This window comes from Anolis carolinensis, chromosome 2, assembly GCF_035594765.1.
Source record: "Anolis carolinensis isolate JA03-04 chromosome 2, rAnoCar3.1.pri, whole genome shotgun sequence".
In the NCBI taxonomy this organism is placed as follows: domain Eukaryota; kingdom Metazoa; phylum Chordata; class Lepidosauria; order Squamata; family Dactyloidae; genus Anolis; species Anolis carolinensis.
Window position 1 is genome coordinate 39,695,053 of NC_085842.1, and position 25,559 is coordinate 39,720,611.

At 40.5% G+C, this 25,559-nt stretch overlaps 1 protein-coding gene across 18 annotated transcripts in view; it reads right to left on the reverse strand.

The window, feature by feature from the left end:
- The window catches only part of cadps (calcium dependent secretion activator), a 445,008-nt gene that overhangs the window by 321,961 nt on the left and 97,488 nt on the right, over positions 1-25,559 (reverse strand). For all 18 annotated transcript variants that reach the window (XM_062969670.1, XM_062969676.1, XM_062969674.1 and 15 more), the window contains exon 3: positions 17,211-17,543. In XM_062969670.1, coding sequence (XP_062825740.1) covers positions 17,211-17,543 — 333 coding nt within the window. The remainder of the gene's footprint in view (positions 1-17,210; positions 17,544-25,559) is intronic.

Here is a 25,559-nt window from a genome sequence, read left to right on the forward strand (position 1 = left end):
ATAGATAAACAATTTGGTAACCACTTTGTTAGAGCAGCATTATTGGCAACCTGGCAAAAATATAAGAGATTTCTTTACGAAAAAACCCCACTTTGGTTGTCTCCGTTAGAGGCAACGCAACGTAGGTTGCTTGGCTGGCAAAAATGGCCGACGTATTCGGAAATTATTAAGAAAGCAGAGGCGGGGATACCTATACCCCCGATGAAAGAATGGGAGGACATTAAAAAAGAATATAAGAATGTCACATGGCTACAATATCATCAATTAAAAGAATGTTATAAAAAAGATAAAAAATTAGGTTTCAGTACCACTACAAATTTTTGGGACAATCTGCTGAAAAGGGAGAAAAAAGTTATAACAATCCTTTATAAAAAACTGCTTGAATGGAATACGGAATCCGAAATAGTCAAAGAATCAATGATAAAATGGTCCAGGAACCTGGGAAGACCTATAACTATAGATGAATGGCACACTATATGGAATAAAAAAATTAAATTATGCTACTCTACTGATCTAAAGGAAAACTGGCTGAAAACAATACACAGATGGTATTTGACGCCTAAAAAATTAGGATTTATGTACAAAAATAGAGATAATAGATGTTGGCATTGTAGGGAACGAGTAGGATCATATTTCCACATGTGGTGGAATTGTAAGATAATAAAAAAGTATTGGAAAACAATTCACACAGAATGTAAAAAGATATTAAAACTGGAATTTGAGTGCAAACCGGAATATTATTTACTAGGTCTATATAACTTTAAAGAAGGGGGGATAACAACTCCAGAGCAAGAGAAGAAGAATAAGGAAAGACTATTTACATATATGGTAACGGCCGCCAGACTTGTGATAGCAAGAAACTGGAAGGACGGAAAAAATCTCTCAAAAGAATTGTGGCTGGAGAAACTAATGGATATTAAAAACATGGACAGACTAACCTTCCTGATCAAAAAAACTACGGGAAGACCAATGAGAGAAACAAATTGGTCACCCCTGGAAGAATATCTTCAATGATGATGAAATGTAGAAACTACATGTTTGAAGATGGAAGCTGGTTGATTGGAAGTCATGTACCCCTCCCCCCTATCCTACCCCCCTAGGATAGGGCTCTCCCCCCCTTGCCTATTTACCTATTGCCCTTCCCCTCCCCAATCACCTATTCCCCAATATTTCCCTCCCTTCCTTTTCCTATGCTTCCCCTCACATACATGAGTCATATCCTCCTCCCTCCCCCTCCCCCACAAATCATTGTAAAACCTCAATAAAAATTATTTAAAAAAAAAAATAGTTAGTTTGTTTCCCCATACATTTTGTTATTACAATGTATGTGCATATCCATATCTGTTATAAAGGGTTCATTTAACCTCTGGTTTACTATTAAAACTGAATTATTGTGTCGCAAAATGATGCATGTCTCAAAATTGTGTCACCAACATGAAATGTCTGGAAAGCTCTGCTTCATGGACTCAGAAAAAATGCATTTTTACACTCAAAATATATTCATAGTAAGTGAAGTGCATCCTAAAATTAAAAAGATTCAGAATTTAATAAAATGTAGCCAAATGTGTTGGAAAGTTTTAGACTTGATAGGCATATTTGGCATTTGATACAAATTCAATACACAGTACAACATCCCCTGCATTTCCCATGCTGACTTTGCAGCAACATTTGTTAATGATACTCATTGCTCCAAATTTCAGTTTTAAAACATTTCCTGAAATGAAGCTTGTAATCTTAAGAGGCAGAGACTTGGAATACTTGATGAATGTTGGCTTCTGTTAAATTGAAGTTGCATGCACAAAATTGCCCTCCTGAACCCTGTCTTAATTAATCTGAAATAACAAGCAGCATTCCAACTCATCAGTATGGATGTTGAATATTCTGCATTAAAAGCGACAAAAACTCACATTTCTGCTGTTCAGCACCTACTGTGTTTGAAAGAATGACAGAGAAGTTTGAAGTATATTTATTCGTTAGCAAATCTATCATTCACAAACAGATCTCAAATCATATCAGTTTGACAGCTACATGTTTTTATCTTCTTATTGACTCGAGGGTCTGATTCCTTGTTTTCAAAGGCTTGGGAGAAGGACTCAGTAGAAACATTGAATGGTAAGAGCGTATTGGTGTCAGAAGTCACTACGATGGACTCTACTACTTCAGGAGCATTGGAAGAGGAGAAAGATGGTGTGTTACTTTCTGTCACCTCATACTGCTGCCGTTTAGCTCTGTGCAGGCTAGCCCAGTAATAGCTCCATCAGTAACCTAGTACATACCACATGCTATAGGAACTGAATCATACAACTTCATCACATGGGCTTTCTTACCCATGGTAGGATGCTTCAAAAACAGTTCCTGGACGGAGCCCGCCAGCCCCCATCAGATGATGCACAGATACTTTTGACGGGGCTCTGTCCATGAACTTTGCTGGAAACATCCTACAACTGAGCTGTGAGAATATGGGTGGCTTCCCGCGTCCTCATTCAATAGAATGGGGAAAGTGCGGACGGAAGTTGGTACTTCCTCCTGTGGGATAGGGAAAGGGGGTAATGTGGGACACAGGTGATGGGTTCCCATGCTGGGCGCCAGATTTGCCCCACTGCCTTATGGATGCGCCCGCTTTCCCCCAGATTCAGGAACTAAATGTGATGAAGCCATTAGAATCATACAAGAGACCATAAAGGCTATCCACTCCAACCCCATTCTGCTACAGAGAAATACACAAGTCAAAACACTCCTGACAGATGGCCATCTAGCCTCACCTTAAAGACCTTCAAAGAAGGGGATTCCACCACATTCTGAAGCAGCATATTTCACTGTTGAACAGCTCTTACTGTCAGGAAGTTCTTCTCAATATTTAGGCGGAATCTCTTTTCTCGACATTTGAATTCATTGCTTTGTGTCCTAGTCTCTAGAGCAGCAGAAAACTAGCTTGCCCTCTCCTCAATGTGACATCCTTTCAAAGAATTGTGAACAGAGCTATCATGTCATCTCAGTTTTCTTTTCTTCAAGCTAAACATACCCAACTCTTTAAGCTGTTTCTCGTAGGGCTTGGCTTTCAAACCTTTGATAATTTTGATAACCCTTCTCTGGACACGTTTCAATTTATCCTCATTGAATTGTGGTGCCCAGAACTGTATTCCAGCTTACGTCTGAACAAAGCAGAATAGAGTGAGACTGTGACTTCCCTCATTTCAGACACTATATTCCTATTGAAGCAGCCTAGAATCGCATTGGCTTTTTTAGCTGACATATCATACTATTAACTCATGTTCAGTTTATGGTCTACTAAGACTTCTAGATCCCTTTCAATAATTGTTTTCAAGATAGGTTATCACCCAACCTATATCTGTGCATTTCATTTTTTTCTGCCTAAGTGCAGTACCATATATTTCTCCCTTTTGAAATTCATTTTGTTTGTTTTGGCTTACCTCTCTAATTTGTTAAGGTCATTTTGGATCCTCAGGGAAGCTCTTTAAGGAAATGAACTTTCCCATTGAGGAGAAGAGCTGAGAAACCAAAAAGAGCTGTGAGTCTCTTTAAGGAGTGTTTCAGACAAGCTGTTTTTCATAGCACTGCAATCCATGCCCCATTCACAGAATTTTTCATGATGTCATTCTCTATCCCAAATCTTTCCTTATTTTTTCATCAATACTTCCTTTTTATTTTCCTCAGAAAACAAGTGAAGGAGAAAAGGCAACATGCATTATCATTGCTGGAGTGAGTCAGCTACTGGAAATACCCCAAGGCTCAGTCTAAGGTTATCTGCTATCACGAAGCAACCTCCTGAAATTTGTTCCAGCCACATCCAAGGAGCTGCCTGTGCTAAAGGCCTTATATTTTGCCTCACCTGACTCGAACTGTAGGGAACCACAATCTCCAGCTGAGATTTCCCTGCATGGACCAGAAGCCAATGTTTACCAGGTGACACAGAACATTTATCAAGTTTTACTTAGTACTCAGCTGCTTGGCATATAAAATAGGTCACTCTCAGAATTATATATTGCAGTTGAAACAATATAGTTCCACATTAGCTATTGAAATGACAATGCCACTGCAGTTTACATTTCTCCCTGATGAAGTTTATTTTGTTAGTTTTGGCCCAGCTATAGATACTCTGTTAAGGTCATTTACTAAAAACAATAAGAAAGTAAAACCAGTTCTCAAATCCTGTTATAGTTCGACTATGCATCCATAGATTCAGCCACCATTGGCTTGCAAATATCCAAAAAAAAAAAAGAAAAAAGAAAGAATCCAAATGGCAAACCTTGATTTTGCCATTTGATATAAGGAATATTATTATTACTATCCCAAATTTGCCCCTTACACCATCCAAAATGCCCTATTCAGAGTTCTATGCACAATTTTTTACCCTCTGAATGTTTGGTCATTATTACTCTTCAAGTTTTAAATTGCTGGTTGATGTTGTTTTATGTTGTTTTATGTGGCTATAATGTTTTAATTTTACTGATCTTTATTTTAATCTACGTTGTTCAGGCTTGTCCCCATGTGGGCCAGCCCGAGTCCCTTCGGGGAGATGGAGGAGGAATACAAAAATAAAGTTGTTGTTGTTGTTGTTGTTGTTGGTGTTATTATTATTATTATTGAGACTTAAAGTGGCTCACAACATTAAAAACAATGCAATTCAAAACCTACAAAATATAAATATTAAAACAGAATTAAATCTGCAGTTATTAAAACTAGTCAGTTAAAATCACATTAAAAAGTAACAATTCTTAAAATAATTAACATCCTCTGGCTTTTTTCCTAAACACTTTCTGACTATGTATATAATGGGAATGGATCCATGGATTTCTGCTATCCACAGGAGGTCTTGGAAACAGTGCTCAGCAGATATCAAGGACCCACAGTATTTGAAGTATTGGATAATAGCTGAACAGAAATACATACAGTGAGGGCCTTGGGGATGCCAAAATAAATGTCTATCCTTTTTCACAACTGTTGAAAATGGTTGCATATTACACTCATTTACCATTACTCTTACCTGTCCTGATTTTGATGTCAAAGAGGGGAAATCAGATTTTCCCGCTCTTTGATATTTCTTCTAATTTTATTTGCTAACTTGGTTCACAGTGGTATTTCAAACACAGCATGGGTCGTGTAATTCTTTCCTGGGAGGAAAAAACTATGACTATTTTTTTTAAAAGGGGGAAGAATCAGCCAGTAGGGAAACATCATCTTCACGTTGGCAGGAACCAACATGAAGTAATGGCACAGATGAAGAATGAAGAAGGATGACATAGCTGCAGAATCTAAGCCAGGAATGATTTTGATCACGCCAAAATGATTTTTGACCAGAAAATCAAGTGCTGAAGAATCAGAGTAACCTCAAGTTCAAGGTAGTTGGTTCTCCCTCCCCCCCCTCTCTCTCTATATATACACACATTCATGCACACAAACACAAATAAATAGCATTAAATCTATTTGTGGGTAATTGGTTTGTTGATGCCTTTAGGAACGTTTGTGAGTGGCTTTATCTTTTGCTACCTGACCATCTGTTCGGCATGCTGTGGATAATGACATAGAGATTGTTACAATCACCAATGGGCCCATAGCTGTCTCATGAAGTGGAACAACATCTCTGGATTAGGCCCAAAACAATCTTTAGAACAACGGATTATATAATGAAATTATCAAATTGCAGATTTGAAAACTAGCAAATCAAATTAATGGAATCATGATCATTTATATGTGATGGCCACAACAATGAAAAAGTAAATAGGATATTTGTGTGATAACCATAAAGTAAAAAACAAATGATTGAAAATGCCTTATTAATGACCAGACTGGCTTGAGACCAAAACATTAAGCATATTCTACAATACTGTAAAATATCTAATCTGACACATGTAAATAATGCAAAGACATTAACTGATTTTCTATTTCAAGATTAAGAGAAATCATTCTGTTGTTGAAAACAGAAGTTTCTGAGGGCTTATTTAGGTACCCTTAATTTTGAAGGCACTTTCTGGAAATAGATGAGAATTATATATGTGCATCCAAAGCGGAGTGTAACAAAACAAAAACATATTTTCCCTTGCATTGGACAATATCCTAACTATGAGACACAAACGTCAAGATTTGTTTGCCAGTGTTTTGAATTTGTTCTCTGCTGTCCTGTATGCACCATGCAGTGCACTGTGATTACAAGGAATACGTGTTAATAATTCCCAATATAAATAAGTAGATATACAGGTACATTGTTTTACATTTGATACAAAAAAAATTCTCAAAATGTAGTAAGTATATTCAGGAGGGATTGGTGATTTTCCAGGATGGGATTCTCTGATCGCTCAGCTTTGAGAGTCTCTGATCACCCAGAAGCCAGAAATAAGCTGCTCAGAACGGACAGCTTTCCCGGCTGACACTGACAATGAGTACTTTATCCTGCCTTTTCTCTCTGCCCCACAGCAGCCATGCAAAAAACAGTTTGTCATTATGCTACTGTAGTATGCAAACAAGACACTGGACACAGTCTTCAAGTTTCTCATATCTTGTCTCAAAGCCCCCAGGTGATTATCTTATAACATGACAGGTATACCATCCAATTGACCCTAATTAATCTCCTGTCTCATCCCTCTTTTTCAGCTGCTTCTAAAATGTTCCAGTTTCTCACTCCTCTTCATCCAATTTTCTCCTTTTCTTCTTAGCTTAACACAATTGCTGCAGATAGTTCAAAGTCACTAGACCACATGTGTTTTTACCTGGAAATATTGGGAGGTGCAGAAAATTAAGAGAGAAACAGGAGAAGAGAATGGAGAATCAAAGAAGCATAGAATCACAGAGTTGGAAGAGACTTCACAGGCCATCAAGTCCAATCCCCTGCCAAGAAGCAGGTAAATAGCAATCAAAGCACCCCCAACAGATGGCCATCCAGCCTCTCCTTAAGAGCCTCCACCAGGAGAGCTGTGTGCTACCATTTAGATAAATAATGTGAGTAGAATACTGCATCAAGGAAAGGTGGAAAGAGACAAGTATCCCATTCTTCATATATACCCTAAAGCAGGGGCACCCAAACTAAGGCCCACAGGCCAGATGCAGCTTTCCAAAGTCTTAAACTTTAGACTTAGGCTCGCCCAAAGTCTGAAATGACTTGAAGGCACACAACAGCAACAATCCTAATTAACATGACTCACTCATTAGTCAAAAGCAGGTTAATACTTCCTATTGAAATATTGGTAAGTTTATGTTGGTTTAAAGTGTTATTAATTTTAAATATTGTATTGTTATTTCATGTTTTTGCATTACAAATGAGTCATAGAAGGAACATCAACTGAGGACCCAGAAATGCCCAATCCAGGTTGCTGGACTCCAGTTTCCATCAGTCTGAGACAGGCTATGGGTGCTTCTACATTGTAGAATTGATGCAGTTTGATGCCACTTTAACAGCCTTGGCTCAATGCTATGGAATCATGGTGGTTGTAGTCTTATAAAGCCTTTCTGCTTTCTCTGCCAAAGAGTAATGGTGCCTAAACAAACTACAAGCCTAAGGATTCCATAGAATTGAGCCATGTCATTCAAAGTGGTGTCAAACTGCATTAATTATATAGTGTAGATGCATCCCGAGTCTGTCATACTTTGGCCATCTCATGAAAAGGGATGGCTCGCTAGAAAAAACAATAATATAGAATGGTAGGTAGTAGGAAAAGATGAAAACCACATTCCAAGGTGATATATTCAGTTGGTGAAGTAACAGCCCTAAGTCTGCAAGTCCTGAATTGAGCTGTTTATGACATGTTAACTTGTAGGTCTTTCATTAATGAGTTGAAGTCGACCCGAAGGCAGTTAACAGCAACTACTGCTGTTTTGGGCCTTGAAATCATAACACTTATTACTTTCTAAAAGGAATTGGCTTGGCATGGTGCAGTGACTTGGCTCTTGAGTGATGACCCTGGGGATAAGGGTTTAAATTACCCCTTGGTCATGTTAAGCCACTTGGTGACCTTGGGCAAATCACATATTCTCAGCCTGAGAAGAAGATAATGGAAAACCCTCTTCTGAAGAAATCTTGCCAAGAAAAGCCTTGATGCCACCATACGTCAGAAATGACTTTCTAAAAATAACTTTCTAAAATAACTGTCCAAGCTCTGCCTCAAAGTGTAAAGAGAAAAATGCACCGGGCTTCAACACGCTTAATTGGTACATATTATCACTTGAGAAAACAAGTTATGCCATGTTTTACACTGTCCCAGTTTTGTAGAGACAGTCCTGATTGTCCCGTTTTTCAGCTGCTTTTAAAATGACCCAGTTGATTTCTCTGCTTCCCACTTTCTCTCTCTAACCTGGGTTATTTAATTTGGGCTGGATCTAAACTGCCATATAATGCAGTTTCAGAATGCAGGGTAACTGCATTCAACTGGATTATGTGGCAATGTAGACTCATATAATCCACTTCTACGCCGTTAATTGCATTTTGAAACTGCATTATATGACATTGTAAATCCAAACTCCGTGTTGTGTTCAAAATCAAAAGTAATTTGCATTCAGTTAACTAAGTTAAGAGAGAACATAGGGCTGGATTTTATTCTTCCCTGTAGAGTCAGGCAAAAGCAAACTGTTGCAGCCCCTCTTAAGTTCTGTGTTCTTCCTCACTAATAACTTTTGCCATCTTGATCTGACTTGACTGTTGCTTAGCCACTCATATTCCAGTTTTCAGTGTAGTTACACTGGTATTAACCCCTGCCCTTACATGTTGCTTAGCTGTTTCATGACTATGCACTTATGTAAACAAAAGAAATCATATCCAAGACCCAGCTGGAACATCTCAGCTTCTGAGCCCTTGGTTTCTAAAAATAAAAATAAATGTCCTTTTATGAGTAGCTCCAGGAAGTAATGCAGGAAATGAACTGAAGAAGATAGAAATAAACCTATTGAGAAATCTAATGAGGAAAAAAGGACTACTAGGCCAAGTACAGGCCACTGCAAATTGCAATCACAGTTTTCATCTTGCTTAGGTATTATCATTTTAATCTCCACATGCCCCCTCCTCCAAAATAAATCCTTATGAAATAGCTAAAGCTTTCCTGATAGGGCTACAACTGCAAGCTCAATTTTATTTTATTTTCAGAGAAGGCTTATATAAGATGCGCTCCTCTAGAGAATCTTTCTTAATTATCATCCTTATCATACACATATTAAAAATAGCAAAGTAATCCTTGTGTTAAGTGTTTGCGTTCTCACTAAAATACATACTTCTAACAAATTCCTAATTAATTGTAGGTTTGTCAGTTTAATGAGCAATAAAAGAACGTAAATAAAGCCAGGCACTGCATCATACTCAGACATTAACACCAGTAGCAGAAATGTTGCTCTTAGGACATGGATGGCCTCAGCCCAGGGCCGGCCCCACTATAGAGGCACCTGACGCCGCCGCCTCGGGCGCAGGCCCGGGGGGGCGCCGTCAGGCTGGGCGGGAGGCGGGGCACCGCCCTGACGGTGCCCCGCCTCCCGCCCAGTGCGCCCTGGCCTGTCTGGCCTTTTCTAGCTGGCCAGACTGCAGCGGAGGTCCCTCCAGGCCACAATCGCGGCCTGCAGGGACCTCCGCTGCAGTCTGGCCAGCTAGAAAAGGCCAGACGGGTGAGCGGGAGTAGCGCGGGAGGCGGGGCCAACTCTGGCCCCGCCCCCCGCCCAGCGTGCCCTGGCCCCGCCTCCCACGCTGCATGGGAGGCGGGGCCAGGGCACGCTGGGCGGGGGGGCCAGAGCTGGCCCCGCCTCCCATGCTACTCCCGCTCGCCCGTCTGGCCTTTTCTAGCTGGCCAGACTGCAGCGGAGGTCCCTCCAGGCCGCGATCGCGGCCTGGAGGGACCTCCGCTGCAGTCTGACCAGTTAGAAAAGGCCAGACGGGCGAGCGGGAGTAGCGTGGGAGGCGGAGCCAGCTCTGGCGCCGCCCCCCCCCCGCCCAGCATGCCTTGGCCCTGCCTCCCACGCAGCGTGGGAGGCGGGGCCAGGGCACGCTGGGCGGGGGGGCCAGAGTTGGCCCCGCCTCCCACGCTACTCCCGCTCGCCCGTCTGGCCTTTTCTAGCTGGCCAGACTGCAGGAGAAGTCTGCAGGGAGGAGAAGTGATGTGATGCAGGTCTAGCTGACGCCAGGTGTCAACCCATGGCCACCTTCTCAGCCTATCCCTTCACCAAAACACTTGACCCAAAGCCTACCCAAAGTGATGGGCTGCTCACCCCATGCAATCATTTATAAGGCCAACCCATGGCACTCCATCTCAAGTCCCAGGTTTTTTTTAATCATGTCACAAATGACTTGAGAACATACTATAAGTCGCTTCTGGTGTGAGAGAACTGACCATCTACAGAGACATTGTCCAGGGGACACCCGGATGTGTTAGCTGGGAGGTTTCTCTTATGTCCCCGCAAGCTGACAAACAGGAGCTCACTCCGTCTCATGGATTCAAACTGGCAACTTTCAGGCCATCAACCCAACTTTAAAGTCAGTAGTTCAGTCAGCACAAGGGTTTAACCCATTGCACCACCGCTCTATATAAGGTTATCCCAAAGACTACATAACCCCCTAGAATCTAAAGACTTATTCCAGGGGCTATCCTTCATCACAAGTGAGTGCAAAAGTGTACACTGAACTCATATTCTTCCCATACTTACCTGAGATGACCTATTTACCAATTGTCTTAAGTCCTGCAAATTGAGGATGGGGTAGGTGAAAAACTGTATGTAAAAGGGAGACAATTTCAACCCAGCTCTGAAGCAACCAGCAAAGTTGGCACTGCACTGAGGATGGAAGTTAGTCATCCAAGAGGGATTGTGAGGTGACAGACTGACCTTAAATAACCACATGTGCCTAGTCTTGGCACATCACTCCCAGGATGCTTTAATCCTGGCCTCTATTCATAGAGACCATCAAATAGCCCCCACATCCACAGCATTGGTCACCAAGTGGTCTCTGGAGGATATTATTCCAAAAGAAAAACCTTAAAGCATTTTGATCAAAAATATGCATATGGTTTTCATCAGGGGAAAGCAATTTGACTGCCAACCTGCAGAGATTTCTGAAAAGCCAGTCTTTAAAACAGCAACTGATAATTTTCAGAGTAGGAGGTAGGATTCAGTCTGAAAACAATCTGCTGATATTTGTAAATCCTGGAGGCAAAGGTTCAGGAAATTCTGGTAGTTTTCATGTTTTTTGTTCTCCTTTTTCATGTGATATTTCCAGTTTCTTCTGCTTTTGGAACTTGCAGTCCAATATATGTGTAGGACAGTAGGTTGGTCAATTTGTTGTAAATAATATTATATTAGTCTTTATATTTGTGTCTAAAGTTTTAGCATTACACTGTACATACTGCTTAGTTTAAACATGTAAGTTCTGCTTTCATAGACTCTTGTACAAATGTGTACTTGTAAGGCTAAGATGAGATTAGCCGATGGCAACATCAATGATCCAAACCTTTTTCTTTTCCACAACTGTGATGTCTGGTGTGTTGTGTTCCAGAACTTTGTCAGTCTGGATTCGGAAGTCCCACAGTATCTTTGCATGCTCATTTTCCAATACTTTTGCAGGTTTGGGATCTCACCAGTTCTTTGCTGCTGGCAGGTGGTACTTGAGGCATAAGTTCCAATGGATCATTTGGGCCACATAGTTGTGCCTCTGTTTGTAGTCTGTCTATGCGATTTTCTTACAGCAGCTGAGGATATGATCAATGGTTTCGTCGGTTTCCTTGCACAGTCTGCATTTTGGGTCATCAGCTGATTATTATTATTATTATTATTATTATTATTATTATTATTATTATTAATGGCCATCTGTTTGGGATGCTTTGATTGTGCTTTTCCTGCATGTCAAAAGGGGGTTGGACTGGATAGCCCTGGGGTCGTCCACTGAAATACTGTTAAGTGTATGTTGGTCAAAAAGTTTTCCCATGCCTGATATATAAATGCATCATATAGAATATAATGTAGAATATAATATATAAACATTTATTGAGGTTCCATAAGAAACTTTTGCTTCAAAAAGGGCTCTGTGACTGAAAAAAGTTTGAGAATCCCCGAGAGAAGGGTCAAACAGAGCAAGGAGTCAGCTTTCTTTGCTTTCAACCACTGAAAATCATGTGGGGAAAAATAAAGTGTTCCATTTAAGAGTCATCTTTCTACACACATGGAAGCCACCAGCTGCCTCTATCCTGCAGTGGCAGCAAAATATCCTCTGTGTGCAAAGAGGTCTAGCAATATTGAGGTATTTCTAAATGCATACACATGACATGATGACAGAGATGTTAATATGTTACATAACAGTGCTATGCACAGGACTATTCACTAAACATGGGTGCTATATACTTTATTTCTTATTGCTATACTTTATTCCAAATCAACACCTCCCAATTGTGTAAGACAAAGCAGATGCTATAGTTCAATGTTTAATTTTGGAATTTTTGTTAATGGAAAGAGAAAACATATGAAGCTGCATTATATTAGGCCAGACTATGAGTTTTTTAAATCATGTCAGAAGCAACTTGAGAACATACTGCAAGTAGTTTCTGGTGTGAAAGAATTGGACATCTACAGAGACGTTGCCCAGGGGACGCCTGGATGTGTTACCATCTTGCTGGGAGGTTTCTCTCATGTCCCCACAAGTTAGAGCTGAAAGACGGGAGATCACTCCATCTCATGGATTCAAACTGACAGCCTTCAGGTCAGCAGTTCAGCCGACACAAGGCTTTAACCCAATGCGCCACCGCAATGCATCTGCACTATAGAATGAATGCAATCTGACACCACTTTAACTACCATGGCTCAATGCTATGGAATCATGGGAGTCATAGGTTTACAAGATCTTTAGCTTTCTCTGACAAAGAGTGCTGGTGCCTCAACAAACTACAAATTCCAGGATTCCATAGGTGTGAGCCATGTCAGCCAAAGTCGTGTTGAACTGCATTCATTCTATAATGTAATGCACCCTATGTGTCTAACTAGTTCAGCACTGTCTACTCCAGAAGTGACTTTTCAAAGTCTCTGCCATTAAAACTGGGGTGGGCAGAGTGTACTTGTGAGGCCACATATAGCTCTGCAAAGCTATTTCTGTAGCCTTTCTTGCTCTAGCTTCCCTGGAGCATCCTTTGTCTAGTTAAAAAAGGATGAACCTCCTCTTTTGGAAGCCTCTCAAAGTAGATATTTGCCTCCTAAATAGGCTTCAGAGATCTCTTGCACTGTTAGCACCAAAAGGTATCAAGTTCTCTTCCCTTAAAACTAGGAATGAACATCTACCCTCCTCTGAGGACCCCAAGGCAGAAAGAAGTTTCCCAGAACTGTGCACCCCTGAACTCAACTATTTCCACCATCACAATAGACAGCAAATTCCTGCTTGTAACAAGCCCTGAAATGTAGAGTGATCGGCAAAGCAATGCAGTCAGTTTGGCCAGATGGTACCAACTGAGAATGAATATGCTGGCCAATTTCAGTTCCTCTGAGGACATGCAGACCTTAACACTGATGTTAACCGGAATCTATGTTCTTCCTCTATCCTTATGCTTCCAAATCTATAGGCAGCAGGGTCCTTATGGCTTCTGCATCAGTATTTTATACTTTATTTTTTTTGGATTATTTATATTAAATATCTGTAACATGATCAGCAAGTAAGTACGGATGAATCTACTGTAGAATTACTGCATCTTAACTCCACTTTAACTGCCATGGCTCAATGCTATGGATTCTTAGGCATTGTCATTTGGTGAGGCACCACCACTCTTGGCTAGAGAAAATTAAAGACCTTCTAAAACTGCAGCTCCCATGAATCTGTAGCATTGAACCAGGGCAGTCAAAGTGGTTTAAAACTGCATTAATCCTACAGTGTACATACACCCCACAGTTAGCGATCTGGAGAAATTTGAATATAACAGGGAAACAAACACTATGTAGACCTTCCATGTTTGACATAAAGTGGGGTCAGATTTTTCTTTTGTTTCATATCTCAACAAGAATGTAGGTAAAGGTAAAGGTTTTCCTCTGACGTTAAGTCCAGTCGTGACCGACTCTGGGGGTTGGTGCCGGCATTGTCCATAGACACCTCCAAGGTCATGTGGCCGGCATGACTGCATGGAGCGCTGTTACCTTCCCGCCAGTAGACCTATTGATCTACTCACATTTGCATGCTTTCGAACTCCTAGGTTGGCAGGAACTGGGTCTAACAGCGGGCGCTCATTCCGCTCCCGGCATTTGAACCTGGAACCTTTTGGTCTGCAAATTCAGCAGCTCAGCACTTTAACACACAGTGCCACCAGTATCAAGCTGATATTTCCTTAATAAGAATACAGTTACTTTTAGATTTTGTGATGGCAAAAAAAGTACAAAATGTATATATTTGGGCAAAGTTGGCACAAGCTATGCATATTAGTAAAATATATTTGTAAAATACTTATATGACTAAAATATACATAAAGGTAAAGGTTTCCCCTGACATTAAGTCCAGTCATGTCTGACTCTGGGGGTTGGTGCTCATCTCCATTTCTAAGCCGAAGAGCTGGCGTTGTCCGTAGACACCTCCAAGGTCATGTGGCCGGCATGACTGCATGGAGCGCCGTTGTACATATGTACGTTTTAATGTGTTTTTTTAAAGTCCACAACTGTTGGAGGAATAGGACAACTGAACTAAAAACTGGATAAAGGACAAGCAGAGAGAAACCGAGATGAGTGATTAGTTCCCCCTGGCTGGCCACAGAATCCAGTCCGGATGGTGAATACCCAGAATTAGAAACCTCTTTGATGTGACCTGCCTGCCACTTCATTTCCCTAATTCTATCCTTGATTCTCTCCTTGGCTGGGCAGCAGAGTTATTAATCAGAACCAAAATGCCCACTATGTTCTTTTGAACTGTAGGATATTTCTCTCATTTTTGACTTTGAAAAGGAGCGAGATGAAAAAGGCCAGGGAAATTAATCTATTCATGAAACAAAAATAATCTCCGTCTCCTGGAAATGAATATGCAAATCTGAGAGGCCAAGTACAAAATCACTGAATTTGCTTGAAAAAAGATACATACTGTTATGGATTTGGAGGATAAAAAAAGAGTCTGTAAACATCCAAGTATAAAAAGGAACTGGGAACCATTAGAAAGATTAAAAGTGCTGCATCAAAATTGTACTAGTCACCTTAGTATATGCAAAGGCTTTGCTTCCTGCCTTCTGCCCTTGAGAGGAGGAGGTCACCATATATAAGACATTTCTGAGTAGCTGCCACCTCCAACCCCCATTGGCACCTCAAGTTGGCAACAAAGCTAAATATTTCTGACAGGTTTGTTCTGCTGAACAGGACTGAAAAACGCAATGACTGACTGATTTATTAATTGCATTTTATATATTCTCTTTTTAAAGAAATTATGGATTATCCAGTCCATGTTACATTAAATATGTTTCTGTGTACCTCATGATAGCTTAGAATAATGTGGGACCTTGACTTATCCCACATTATTCTATGTATGCAACCCAAGATACTCAATTTCCAAAATGCAGAGAGTAAGGGCATAGGGAGAATGAAGACATGTAAGCTGCTGGATATTTCCCTAAACCACACACTATACAAACCATGCATAATCCCTTTAATGCTTTCTTATGAGTCTCTTACAACTGAGATTTAGCACCAAGTACAGTGGGACCAGATATACAGGATAGCAGTAATTCTAGCAACAGCTTGACCTTCAGCCAATGCCAACATCAACCACTGGAAAAAATACCACAACACTAGGTTAAATGAGATCAACTAGAAATTAGCATACTGACAGGGCTTTAACTAGAGATTTAAACAATGAGCAGTGGTCATACAAGGACTTTATGCAATAGTCAGTTTGTGTGCAGGTGTAGTTGTCCCAGTTCCAGAAGTTATCTTGAAGAGAAACATCAATGCATAGAAAAAGGAGCAGCATTTCTTTCTATTGAGTTGCCCTTTGGTTTCTCCTTACATTGCCAGAGTTTTTTCTTTACCCTGAAAGGCCTTTCTCTTTTTTTTTCTCTTCAAAGTTTATCATAAAGCTACTTTGATTTCCTGTTCCAAGTCGAAACTCAAGGACTACTTAATGCCTGAAATTCCCCAAACCTCATCTTCTCAGCCTTCTATGTATCCACCACTGCCTTACTGTCTGACCTTGCACTTGGCTTCTTGTTTACTATAGGTTCTACAATGTCAGACATGGTTGCAATGCACACTGTTGATGGCACAATCAAGGGAATAATTTCCAGAGGTGCTGTGTACAAATAATGTACACATTATGGAACAAAATCAAGAAAGGATCGTGCTAGACCCTCTCCTCAAAACACATTCATTATGGCAAAGGTTTGCATGGACAACTCTACTCTATCCCATGAATGTTTCCACTATAAGACTGAATTTGGTTATGAAAACAGTTATACAATAACAGCAGCAGTGATATTCTTAAAACATGTTCCTCAAACACTGGAGCTGTTTGATATTAGTGGGGAGGATATCCTGTTCTTTATGCAAACCGAGAAGAACAAACAGACTACAAGTCAGTGACAAAATTAGAGCTGATAAAATCTCATGTAACTTGTAACTTTCAATATCTTCCTACTGAAAGACATGTCAACAAAAGCACTAGTGAATTTCCACAATTGAAAGACATCTCAAATATTCTGCAAAAGTTGCATTCTTGCAGCCTTATTTTTCAATTTCTCAAATGAAATCTCTCACACACAGCTAGCACTTTCATTCTGCTTGCAATATCTATTCAGCCTTTAAGACCACCTGGAAGATTAAGTCAAATCTAGGGCAGAAAGCTCTATTAAATTAGAAATTCAGCATGAATAAGATGTATTCATGTTACCTTTTGTACAGCAAGATGAACTAGTTTTCAAGCTGAGTTCAAAATGTAAAAAAATAATCACTGAATATTTACTCATTCATTCACTGTATATCATACCATTCTACATCTTAAAACAATGTTGCCATGAGACTGTTTTCCAGTATACATACTTTAAAAAAATCAAATATGTAAGCTTATACAATAGACTCTCCACTTTTTTGAGGATTAGGGGAACCCTTGGAAAAGTGGAACCATCACCAATAAAAGTGTTTTTTAAAAACCTGAGTGAACACACTTCTCTAGGAATGCCTAGGACCTCCACGACGACTTTATGGTCAACTTCTGGTGGAAGTCACCCTAGAGGACATGAACCTAACAAGAATACAAATATACAATCAAACCATGGGGCAACATGGAACCTTACCTGACATGCATTGTACAGAAGCTGATGTTCAAATTTCTTGATTCCCAGGATGTTCTGGAACATCTCGTACAGCTGCTCCTTGCTGAGAATGAGCTCTGAAGCAGCGCTGGCTGTCATTCTGGCTTGTGCTTTGCGTGGATCCTCTTCACCCCGATATATTGCATCAAATTTTGCCATCCAGGAGCTCAAGACAGTCTCCTTGCTGAGGCCATCAATCTCAGGAAGGCTACGGACCCTCTTTTCAATATGTTTCTTAAAGACTTCCCGAGAGTCATTGGCTGAGAACCCGCCACTTTGCACCATCCTGGCAACACGATCACTTTTCAGAAACACCTGCCAGTAAAGAAGAAACAAACAAAAAAACATTTCTTGATCCCTGTAGGTTATTTGAGAGCATCCTGGTTGAGTAAGAGTTGGAAACCCTAAAGTCTTATAAGGAACATCAATTGAGTATCCAGAAATGGCCAACTCTGTGGATCTCATAACATTGCTAGGAGAAAGCATTGGCGTCCATGGAACAGCAGGGCAAATCTGGTGGGCAGAAGGGGAAACCGTTGCCCCACATCCCGCATCACCCTCTTCCCCATCCCACAGCTTCTCCCCCATCACTGTTCAGCTTCTCCCCATGCTTTCCTGGCTTACCTTATGAGAACACAGGAAGTCTCCCTAGGACAATTCCAGGACGGAGTCCTGCTGAAAATAGCTCTGCATCATATGGTGGGCTTTGTCAGGTTTTGTCCTGGTTCCATCCAGGAAGCATCCTAGGACAGAGTCCAGATCTCGTGTGATGAGGTCTTGCATTGCTGGATTGTAGAATTGTTGCAGTTTGATACCACTTTAACTGCCATGGCTTAGTGTTATGGAACCATGGTGGTTGTAGTTTATGAGGTCTTTAGCCTTCACTGGCAAAGAGTATAGGAGTTTAAACAAGCTACAAATCCCAGGACTCCACAGGATTGAACCATGCCATTCAAAGTGGTGTCAAAATGCATTAATTGCACCTTGGGTATGTTATACTTTGTTATTTGGGAGCATTCTGGTTGTGAAAGAGCTGGAAGCTTGTCTCATTGAAATGCCATGTACTTCCCTACAACTACTGTTGCCTTATGGGGCACTGTCTCACCATCATGATCATAGCAAAAATTTATGAAGCAGCTTGAAATGGAAGCCGTATGGTGCAAACGTTTTCTTTTTTTTCTAATTAGGATTTTGGTAACCTTCATGAAATGGTATGACATTTCAAGATTAAGCTAGAATTCGATTAAAGTCACAACATAATCAGATTCAGGTTGTGCTGATCTTTTCTATTTCTCACTGGAACCTTTCAAACATGAGAATTTTCTGATAATATAAATGTTTCAGTGCAGGGAAAGGTGTAAACCACATTTAGAATCATAGATATATGTATAGGCAGTCCCCAAGTTACAAACAAGATAGATTCTGTAGATTTGTTCTTAAGTTGCATTTCTTTGTCACTTGGAACAGGGACATTTTAAGTGTAACTCCATACACACACACACACACACACACACACACACACATATGCTTTGGATGGCATAGGGAAAGGTTAACACCTGTATGGTGTTTGTTTTGTTGTCTGTGCCTCTGTTCAGAAGATTTCACCTCAGGGGTATTGTGTTGTTTGTTTCTGGGCAGTATGGCCATCTTCTAGCAGCATTTTCTCCTGATGTTTCACCTGCATCCTCTGAAGATGCCAGCTATATATGCAGGCGAAACGTAAGGAGAAAATGCTGCTAGAACATGGCCATACAGCCCAAAAACCACGCAGCACCCTAGTGATTCTGGTCATGAAAGCCTTCAGCGATTTCACTTCACTTTCTGTCCCTGTGATAATTGAATTTTGAAAAAAAAAACTGGCTTGTTTTAGAAACCAGGATTGTTGTAAAAGCTTCAGTGGAGACACCTTTTTTCCATTAAAACTCTTCCAGGAATGAATTTTCCTTCCTAGGGGTAGATTTCTCTCACTTGCCCTTTTTGAAACTATGAGTTGTTTTTAAGTCAGATGTTTGTAACTCAAGGACTGCTTGTACAGTAGAGTCTCACTTATTCAAGCCTTGCTTATCCAAGCTTCTGGATTATCCAAGCCATTTTTGTAGTCAATGTTTTCAATATATTGTTATATTTTGGTGCTAAATTCGTAAATACAATAATTACAACATAACATTACTGTGTATTGAACTACTCTTTCTGTCAAATTTTTGTATAACATGATGTTTTGGCACTTAATTTGTAAAATCATAACCTAATTTGATGCTTAATAGGCTTTTCCTTAATTCCTCCTTATTATTCAAGATATTCGCTTATCCAAGCTTCTGCTGGCCCATTTAGCTTGGATAAGCGAGACTCTACTGTACTTTGTTTCCAAGCTGGGAAATGGGCTGCTTATTGCATATAGGTGCATATGTAAAAATAAACCCATTCTCTACACAGCATAACAAAACAGATTATTGGTATATCTAGCATTACACTGTCTATTCAGACTAGGTCTTCTGCTTCCCAGAAAGAGCCCCCCTCGCCAATCCGGCATCACTATATAGTAGATCTTATTACATTGAGGTGCCTAGGGTTCCATGCAGTCATGCTGGCCACATGACCTTGGAGATGTCTATGGACAATGCCGGCTCTTTGGCTTAGAAATGGGAGATGAGCACCAACCTCCAGAATCGGAGACAACTAGACTTAATGTCGGGGAAAACCTTTACCTAGGGTTAAATCTTCAGCACACAAAAAAGACCTCACTGATACATGGTCCTTTTACACAACTGAAACAAAAAGTATAGATGCAACTTTAAAAATAACAACCAAAACTATGATTTGAACATTTTAGGACAGGAGTGTAGCTATTGGGGAAACGGGTGTGATGGTATATCTAAGCCTTTGGGAGAACTATGGTGTCTGGCTTTTTTCAGGGGCTATCTGTAAACCTTCTGTTAAGATCAAGACTCTTAGCATGCAGAGGCACTTTAGGCCAGATGAAAGTTAACTAGAACAAGTTTACTGAGGCTAGCTCCACCGAGGACTATTGTAATATAGTTTAAAACAATACATTACAAATGGAGAATTTGCTGAATGCAGTCATTTTTCTGGAATCCTGGAAAGTTTTTTGCCTCTGATGCAAAATGATGGACTTGGTTTTATACTTTGTGACACTTCGGCTGGCCACAAGCTTCTGTTGTCACTGGGACTGATGGTATATGAAGAGTTTATATGTGCTAAGGATGCCTGTTTGAATTGCTAGGTCCTAGGATTTCCAGACAATATCCAGGCCTCTAAACAAGGGCCTAGCAAGAAAGCTCTGTGCAGGCAAAAGGGCTAAACCAACTAAGACTGGCTTCTAGGGTTTTTGTTAAGCTCCACCCAAAAACTAATACAAATGGAGGCATCTACACTATTGGGGAACTTAAACAGAGGGAACTGAAGCAAAGGAGAGGAAAGCCAGAGCCAAGATTTCACAAGGGGAGTGCTGAGAAGACAAAATGCGGGTAGTACCATTCAACTACAAATTAACCCTGAAATTGCCATGAAATTTTCCTTAACTTGCCACATTTCTACAATTGGAGCAACTTATTTTTATTTATTTATTTATTTACAACATTTATATCCCGCCCTTCTCACCCGAGGGGACTCAGGGCGGCTTACAAAAATTGGCAAAATTTAATGCCAAAAATACAATCATAAAAACAAAACAATCATAAAAACAAAACTTAAATCTTCAGTTGAGCATTGCAGGATATAGTTTACGCTTCCAAAGAAAACGTGCAGGCAGAGGAACCAAGGGAATTCAAGCATGGCAAATATAAGAGTCTGCATGTGAATGATTTTGAATGTCTCATTCTCTAAAATGTCAGAAAACGGAGGACTGAAGGAAAATCTCATTTGGGAGTTAGAACTGCAATTTGAGGGGACAAAGTCTTCATTGCCCTCTTCCTATAACTACACCACTGCCATACCACATTTCTATTACACAGTTGAACAATAACCGAATTCAATGTGTTATAATACCAATGTGATTCGTAACACTCAACCCACACTTTCTTTGATTATGTAAAAATGATTGTACAAACATTTTGGATAGCCCTCTTGCTCATCTGGGAGCAGCTACTTCAGCCAGCCAGCCAGCCAGCCAGAACCCAACTGGCAACCATCACCCAGGGAAGCTTTCATCAACTGTCCCAAGACTGTGGAATGACCTGCCAGAAGAGATTTGACAGCTAAATGAGTTGTTGGAATTTAAAACACATCTCAAGATCTATCTCTTCTGCCAGGCCCAATTGCTTTTAACTTGTGAATTTTAACCTACATTTTATTGATGTGGTCTTGTGTGTATTTTGTTATATGTATTTTAATAGTGCTGTGTTTTATTGCTGTTTTAAACCTTGTTGTACCCCTGTCTGAGCTGCAAGAAGAGGTGGATAATAAATCTATCATTATTAGCATTATTATTAGTATTTTACTATACTGTCCTTGTACCTAGCAGAAACAATGTAAATTACAGAAGGATATATTGAAGGACACAGTTGATCTGGCACAATTATGAGACGAGGTAGGATAAGACCTTCCACTATGCAGTGTAATGTGTTTTTCAATATATTGTGACCACAGCAAGGAGCATTCTGGCAATATTTAATTAAAAAAGAAGATTGCAGTGAGTGACAGGAATCTATTTCCAAACCAGCTACAGTTCAGAACCCTGTTACTCAGCAGAGTCTGGTGTGAGAAAGACAATCTGTATTTCATGCTATTCTGAGGGTCCCCTTTTATCACTCCATGCAGGCACATAGAGTACAAAGCAGAGGTCAGATGCTGGGGATGAAAGGTGTTTGACACTATGACAGCCACTTGGAAGACAGGGTGGGGGGTGGGGTGGGGAGGAGGATGACATTTTCTCTCTCTCCGGTAGCCACCTGTCAAGAGTGACCTTGTTCCAGCAAAGGTATGAAAAAAACTAAAGGAGATGAAAGAAAAATGTCCACCCTGAAGATAGCACCATTTTCACAAGGGAAATAAAACATGACACATCTTCCTCCTTAAAGGCAGGACCCCTGACATCAGAGGGTGAGGATCACGCATATAAACATAGGAAGCCCTTGGAGATATCCATTAAAGAAAGAGCACCAGACTGCTGTCAGTTGTGGACACTGGCATTTGCACATTAACCAGTTGACCAAGAACTGTACATCAGACCATGGAGTGGACATAGCTACAAGTTCATTAGTAAGCCATGATCACATACTAAATTGTGTTTACTAGAGTAAACATTAAGCTATGTTCACTCTAGTAAACATGGGATCACTTTGTCTTGCTGAACTAATTTGATTCACTTAGATAGGGTGAAGAAAAACCTGCACTGCTAGAAATTTGAGGACTAAAAGAAAACTTAATTAATGGGGCATAATCCTTACCAGCTCCTGCCAACCTAGCAGTTCGAAAACATGCCAATGTGAGTAGATCAATAGGTACCGCTCTGACGGTAAGGTAATGACGCTCCATGCCGTCATGCTGGCCACATGACCTTGGAGGAGTCTACGGACAACGGTCGCTCTTCGGCTTAGAAATGGAGATTAGCACCAACCCCCAGAGTCGAGCATGACTAGACTTAACATCGGGGAAAAACTTTGCCTTTACTACCCTGAGAGTTTTCAATTACTGTAATGCTAAAAATTTGAGGACTAAAAGAAAACTTAATTAATGGGGCATAATTCTTATTTGGGGAGCAATGCATTCATTTTGCCTCTCTATACCTACCCCCTGGTTCCAATGAACCACGTGTGCATCTACACCGTCGAACGAATGCAGTTTGATACCACCTTAACTGCCATGACTCAATTCTATGGAATACTGGGAACAAAAATTTTATAAGATCTTTAGCCTTTTCTGCCAAGGAGTGCTTGTGCTTCAACAAACTACAACCCCCATGATTCCTTAGCATCGAGCCATGGCAGTTAAAGTGGTGTCAAACTGCATTAATTCTCCAGTGAAGATGCACACATGGTTCATTGGAACCAGGGGGTAGGTATAGAGAGGCAAAATGAATGCATTGCTCCCCAAATAAGAATTATGCCCCATTAATTAAGTTTTCTTTTAGTCCTCAAATTTTTAGCATTACAGTAATTAAAAACTCTCAGGGTAGTAAAAGCAAAGTTTTTCCACAATGTTAAGTCTAGTCATGCTCGACTCTGGGGGTTGGTGCTCATCTCCATTTCCAGAGCCGCCGATGTCTGTAGACGCCTCCAAGGTCATGTGACCAGCATGACTGCATGGAGCGCTGTTACCTTCCCACTGGAGCAGTACCTGTTGATCAACTCACATTTGCATGTTTTTGAACTGCTAGTTTGGCAGAAGCTAGGGCTAACAGCGGGAGCTCACTCCACTCCCTGGATTCGAATCACCATTGCTTTCAGTCAGCAAGTTCAGCAGCTCAGTGGTTTAATCTGCTGCGTCACCGGGGGTACTAAGAAATAGAGTTCAGATATCCTATGTAAAGGAGGAAGCACCATTATCAAGGGAATTCAAATACAAGAAATATAATAATTTAAAGTATAAAAACATTTTCAATGTTTCACTCTTTACAATGTTAGAATTTTGGGGACTCAAGGAAAAATTAATTTGGTGAGTCAAATTCTTATTTGAAGGGCAATGCCTGCATTTTGCCCTATTCCTGAACTGGAACTATCCTCAAACTATTTTGCTCCTGCCTACGTTTGGTGTTTGTAGTAAAACAAACAAACAAAACAAAGCATAGCCTAAGCCTAACCCCTTGTTTGACCTCTATATTTGTAAAGAGTGCAAGGATGCTGAAAATGTAAACCCAGCAGCAATGCCCCTAGACTATTCATGACTTGGCTAAATGTGTAGTATCCACAAAGATTACAACATGTGCTATCACAGCAGGTGATGAAAAGGTCCAGTTTGGATTGATTCTCCCCTGCCATTTCCCCCACTGTTTTGGAGCTTTTTACGGCTGAAATGCATTCAGAGTCAAATCAAAGAATCTAGAACAAAGCAGCTCCACAGGAGAGGATGAAGCAAACCAAAGTACCAGGGAAGAAAGAAATGAAGAAGGGGCCAGTGCTATAATGCAATCCTATCAGACACAAGAGGAACGCTGGAAGGTAAGGAATGAAAACAAAAAGGGGGAAATGTATTTGTCATTATTCAATAGAAAAGGGAGAACTTCTGGCATCCTGGAGGGAATGGAGCATTGTTTTATTAATGATGCCAAGGAGGACGTGAATGCAGTACACTGGAAAGAAGCTGGGCACACAGAGGGGTGTATCTGCAAGTGCTCAATAATTAAAGAACTCAAGGATGAACTGAGGATATAGCAAGCTTACGCACTACACCGAGTGATTGAAAACCACACTGGGAAAGAACTCAGAGATTGTCATGTACTAGTGGCTTTTGAGGAGGAGATGCATACTTCCATTAAAAAAAGAAGGAGCAACGGATTACAAGAGAACAAAAGGAAGCAGCGGGATTCTCACGTTTCTCACAAAGATTAAGGAAGGGGAGAGATGAGCCACAAATTATTAAATTCTATAAACAGTATCACACCTCTCCTGTTTCCCAGCCAATGAATGAGAAACCTGTAGACCTTTGGTGAAAGACCTGGAAGTGGTCTACAGCACTGCTTCTTAGACTGTGGGCCCAATCCCAAATGGGGTCCCCTGAGCTCAATGTTGGAGTCACAAAAAAATTATTAATGGTAAAACGTTTCTGAATATTACCCATTTATACACATCTGTTAGCTACAACATACAATGTTTACAGTGGACTGCAGAAATTGCCTCAGCTGTACTCCATAAAAAAAGAAAATCAGCCTGTTTAGCAAGTCTTGCAAATCCAGATTTATTTTCAGTAAATATTTGATTTTTATACCTACTATATATGCCTATATACCCGGGTCGTATAAAAATGTCTTAGGAGGAAAGAGGTCATGAAAAAATTTCCCAGACAGAAAGGGGTCTGGTAGATAAAGTTTATGAAGCTCTGGTCTAAAAGAATGTTGTCTCCAAACACTCCAGACAAATACATACATATAGATGGCTGTTGATGAACAAGCAGGACCTCATATTTGCAAAAGGATAAGAACCAGCTCTACAATCCCTGCAATTGTGCAAAGGAATTTCAGTGTATTAAGAATACCATTTGGGGATCACTCACAGGTGAGTAACTTGGAATATAACTGCACAGAGGTATCTCCAGACAGCAAGTTACCAGTGTAACAAGGGAACCATTGGTGGTTCTAATTATCTAGGCCAGAAACTATCTTGTTTAGGAAAGGTCTGAAGTTCACAGACCAGAGCATGAAATCAACCCATTAAATCA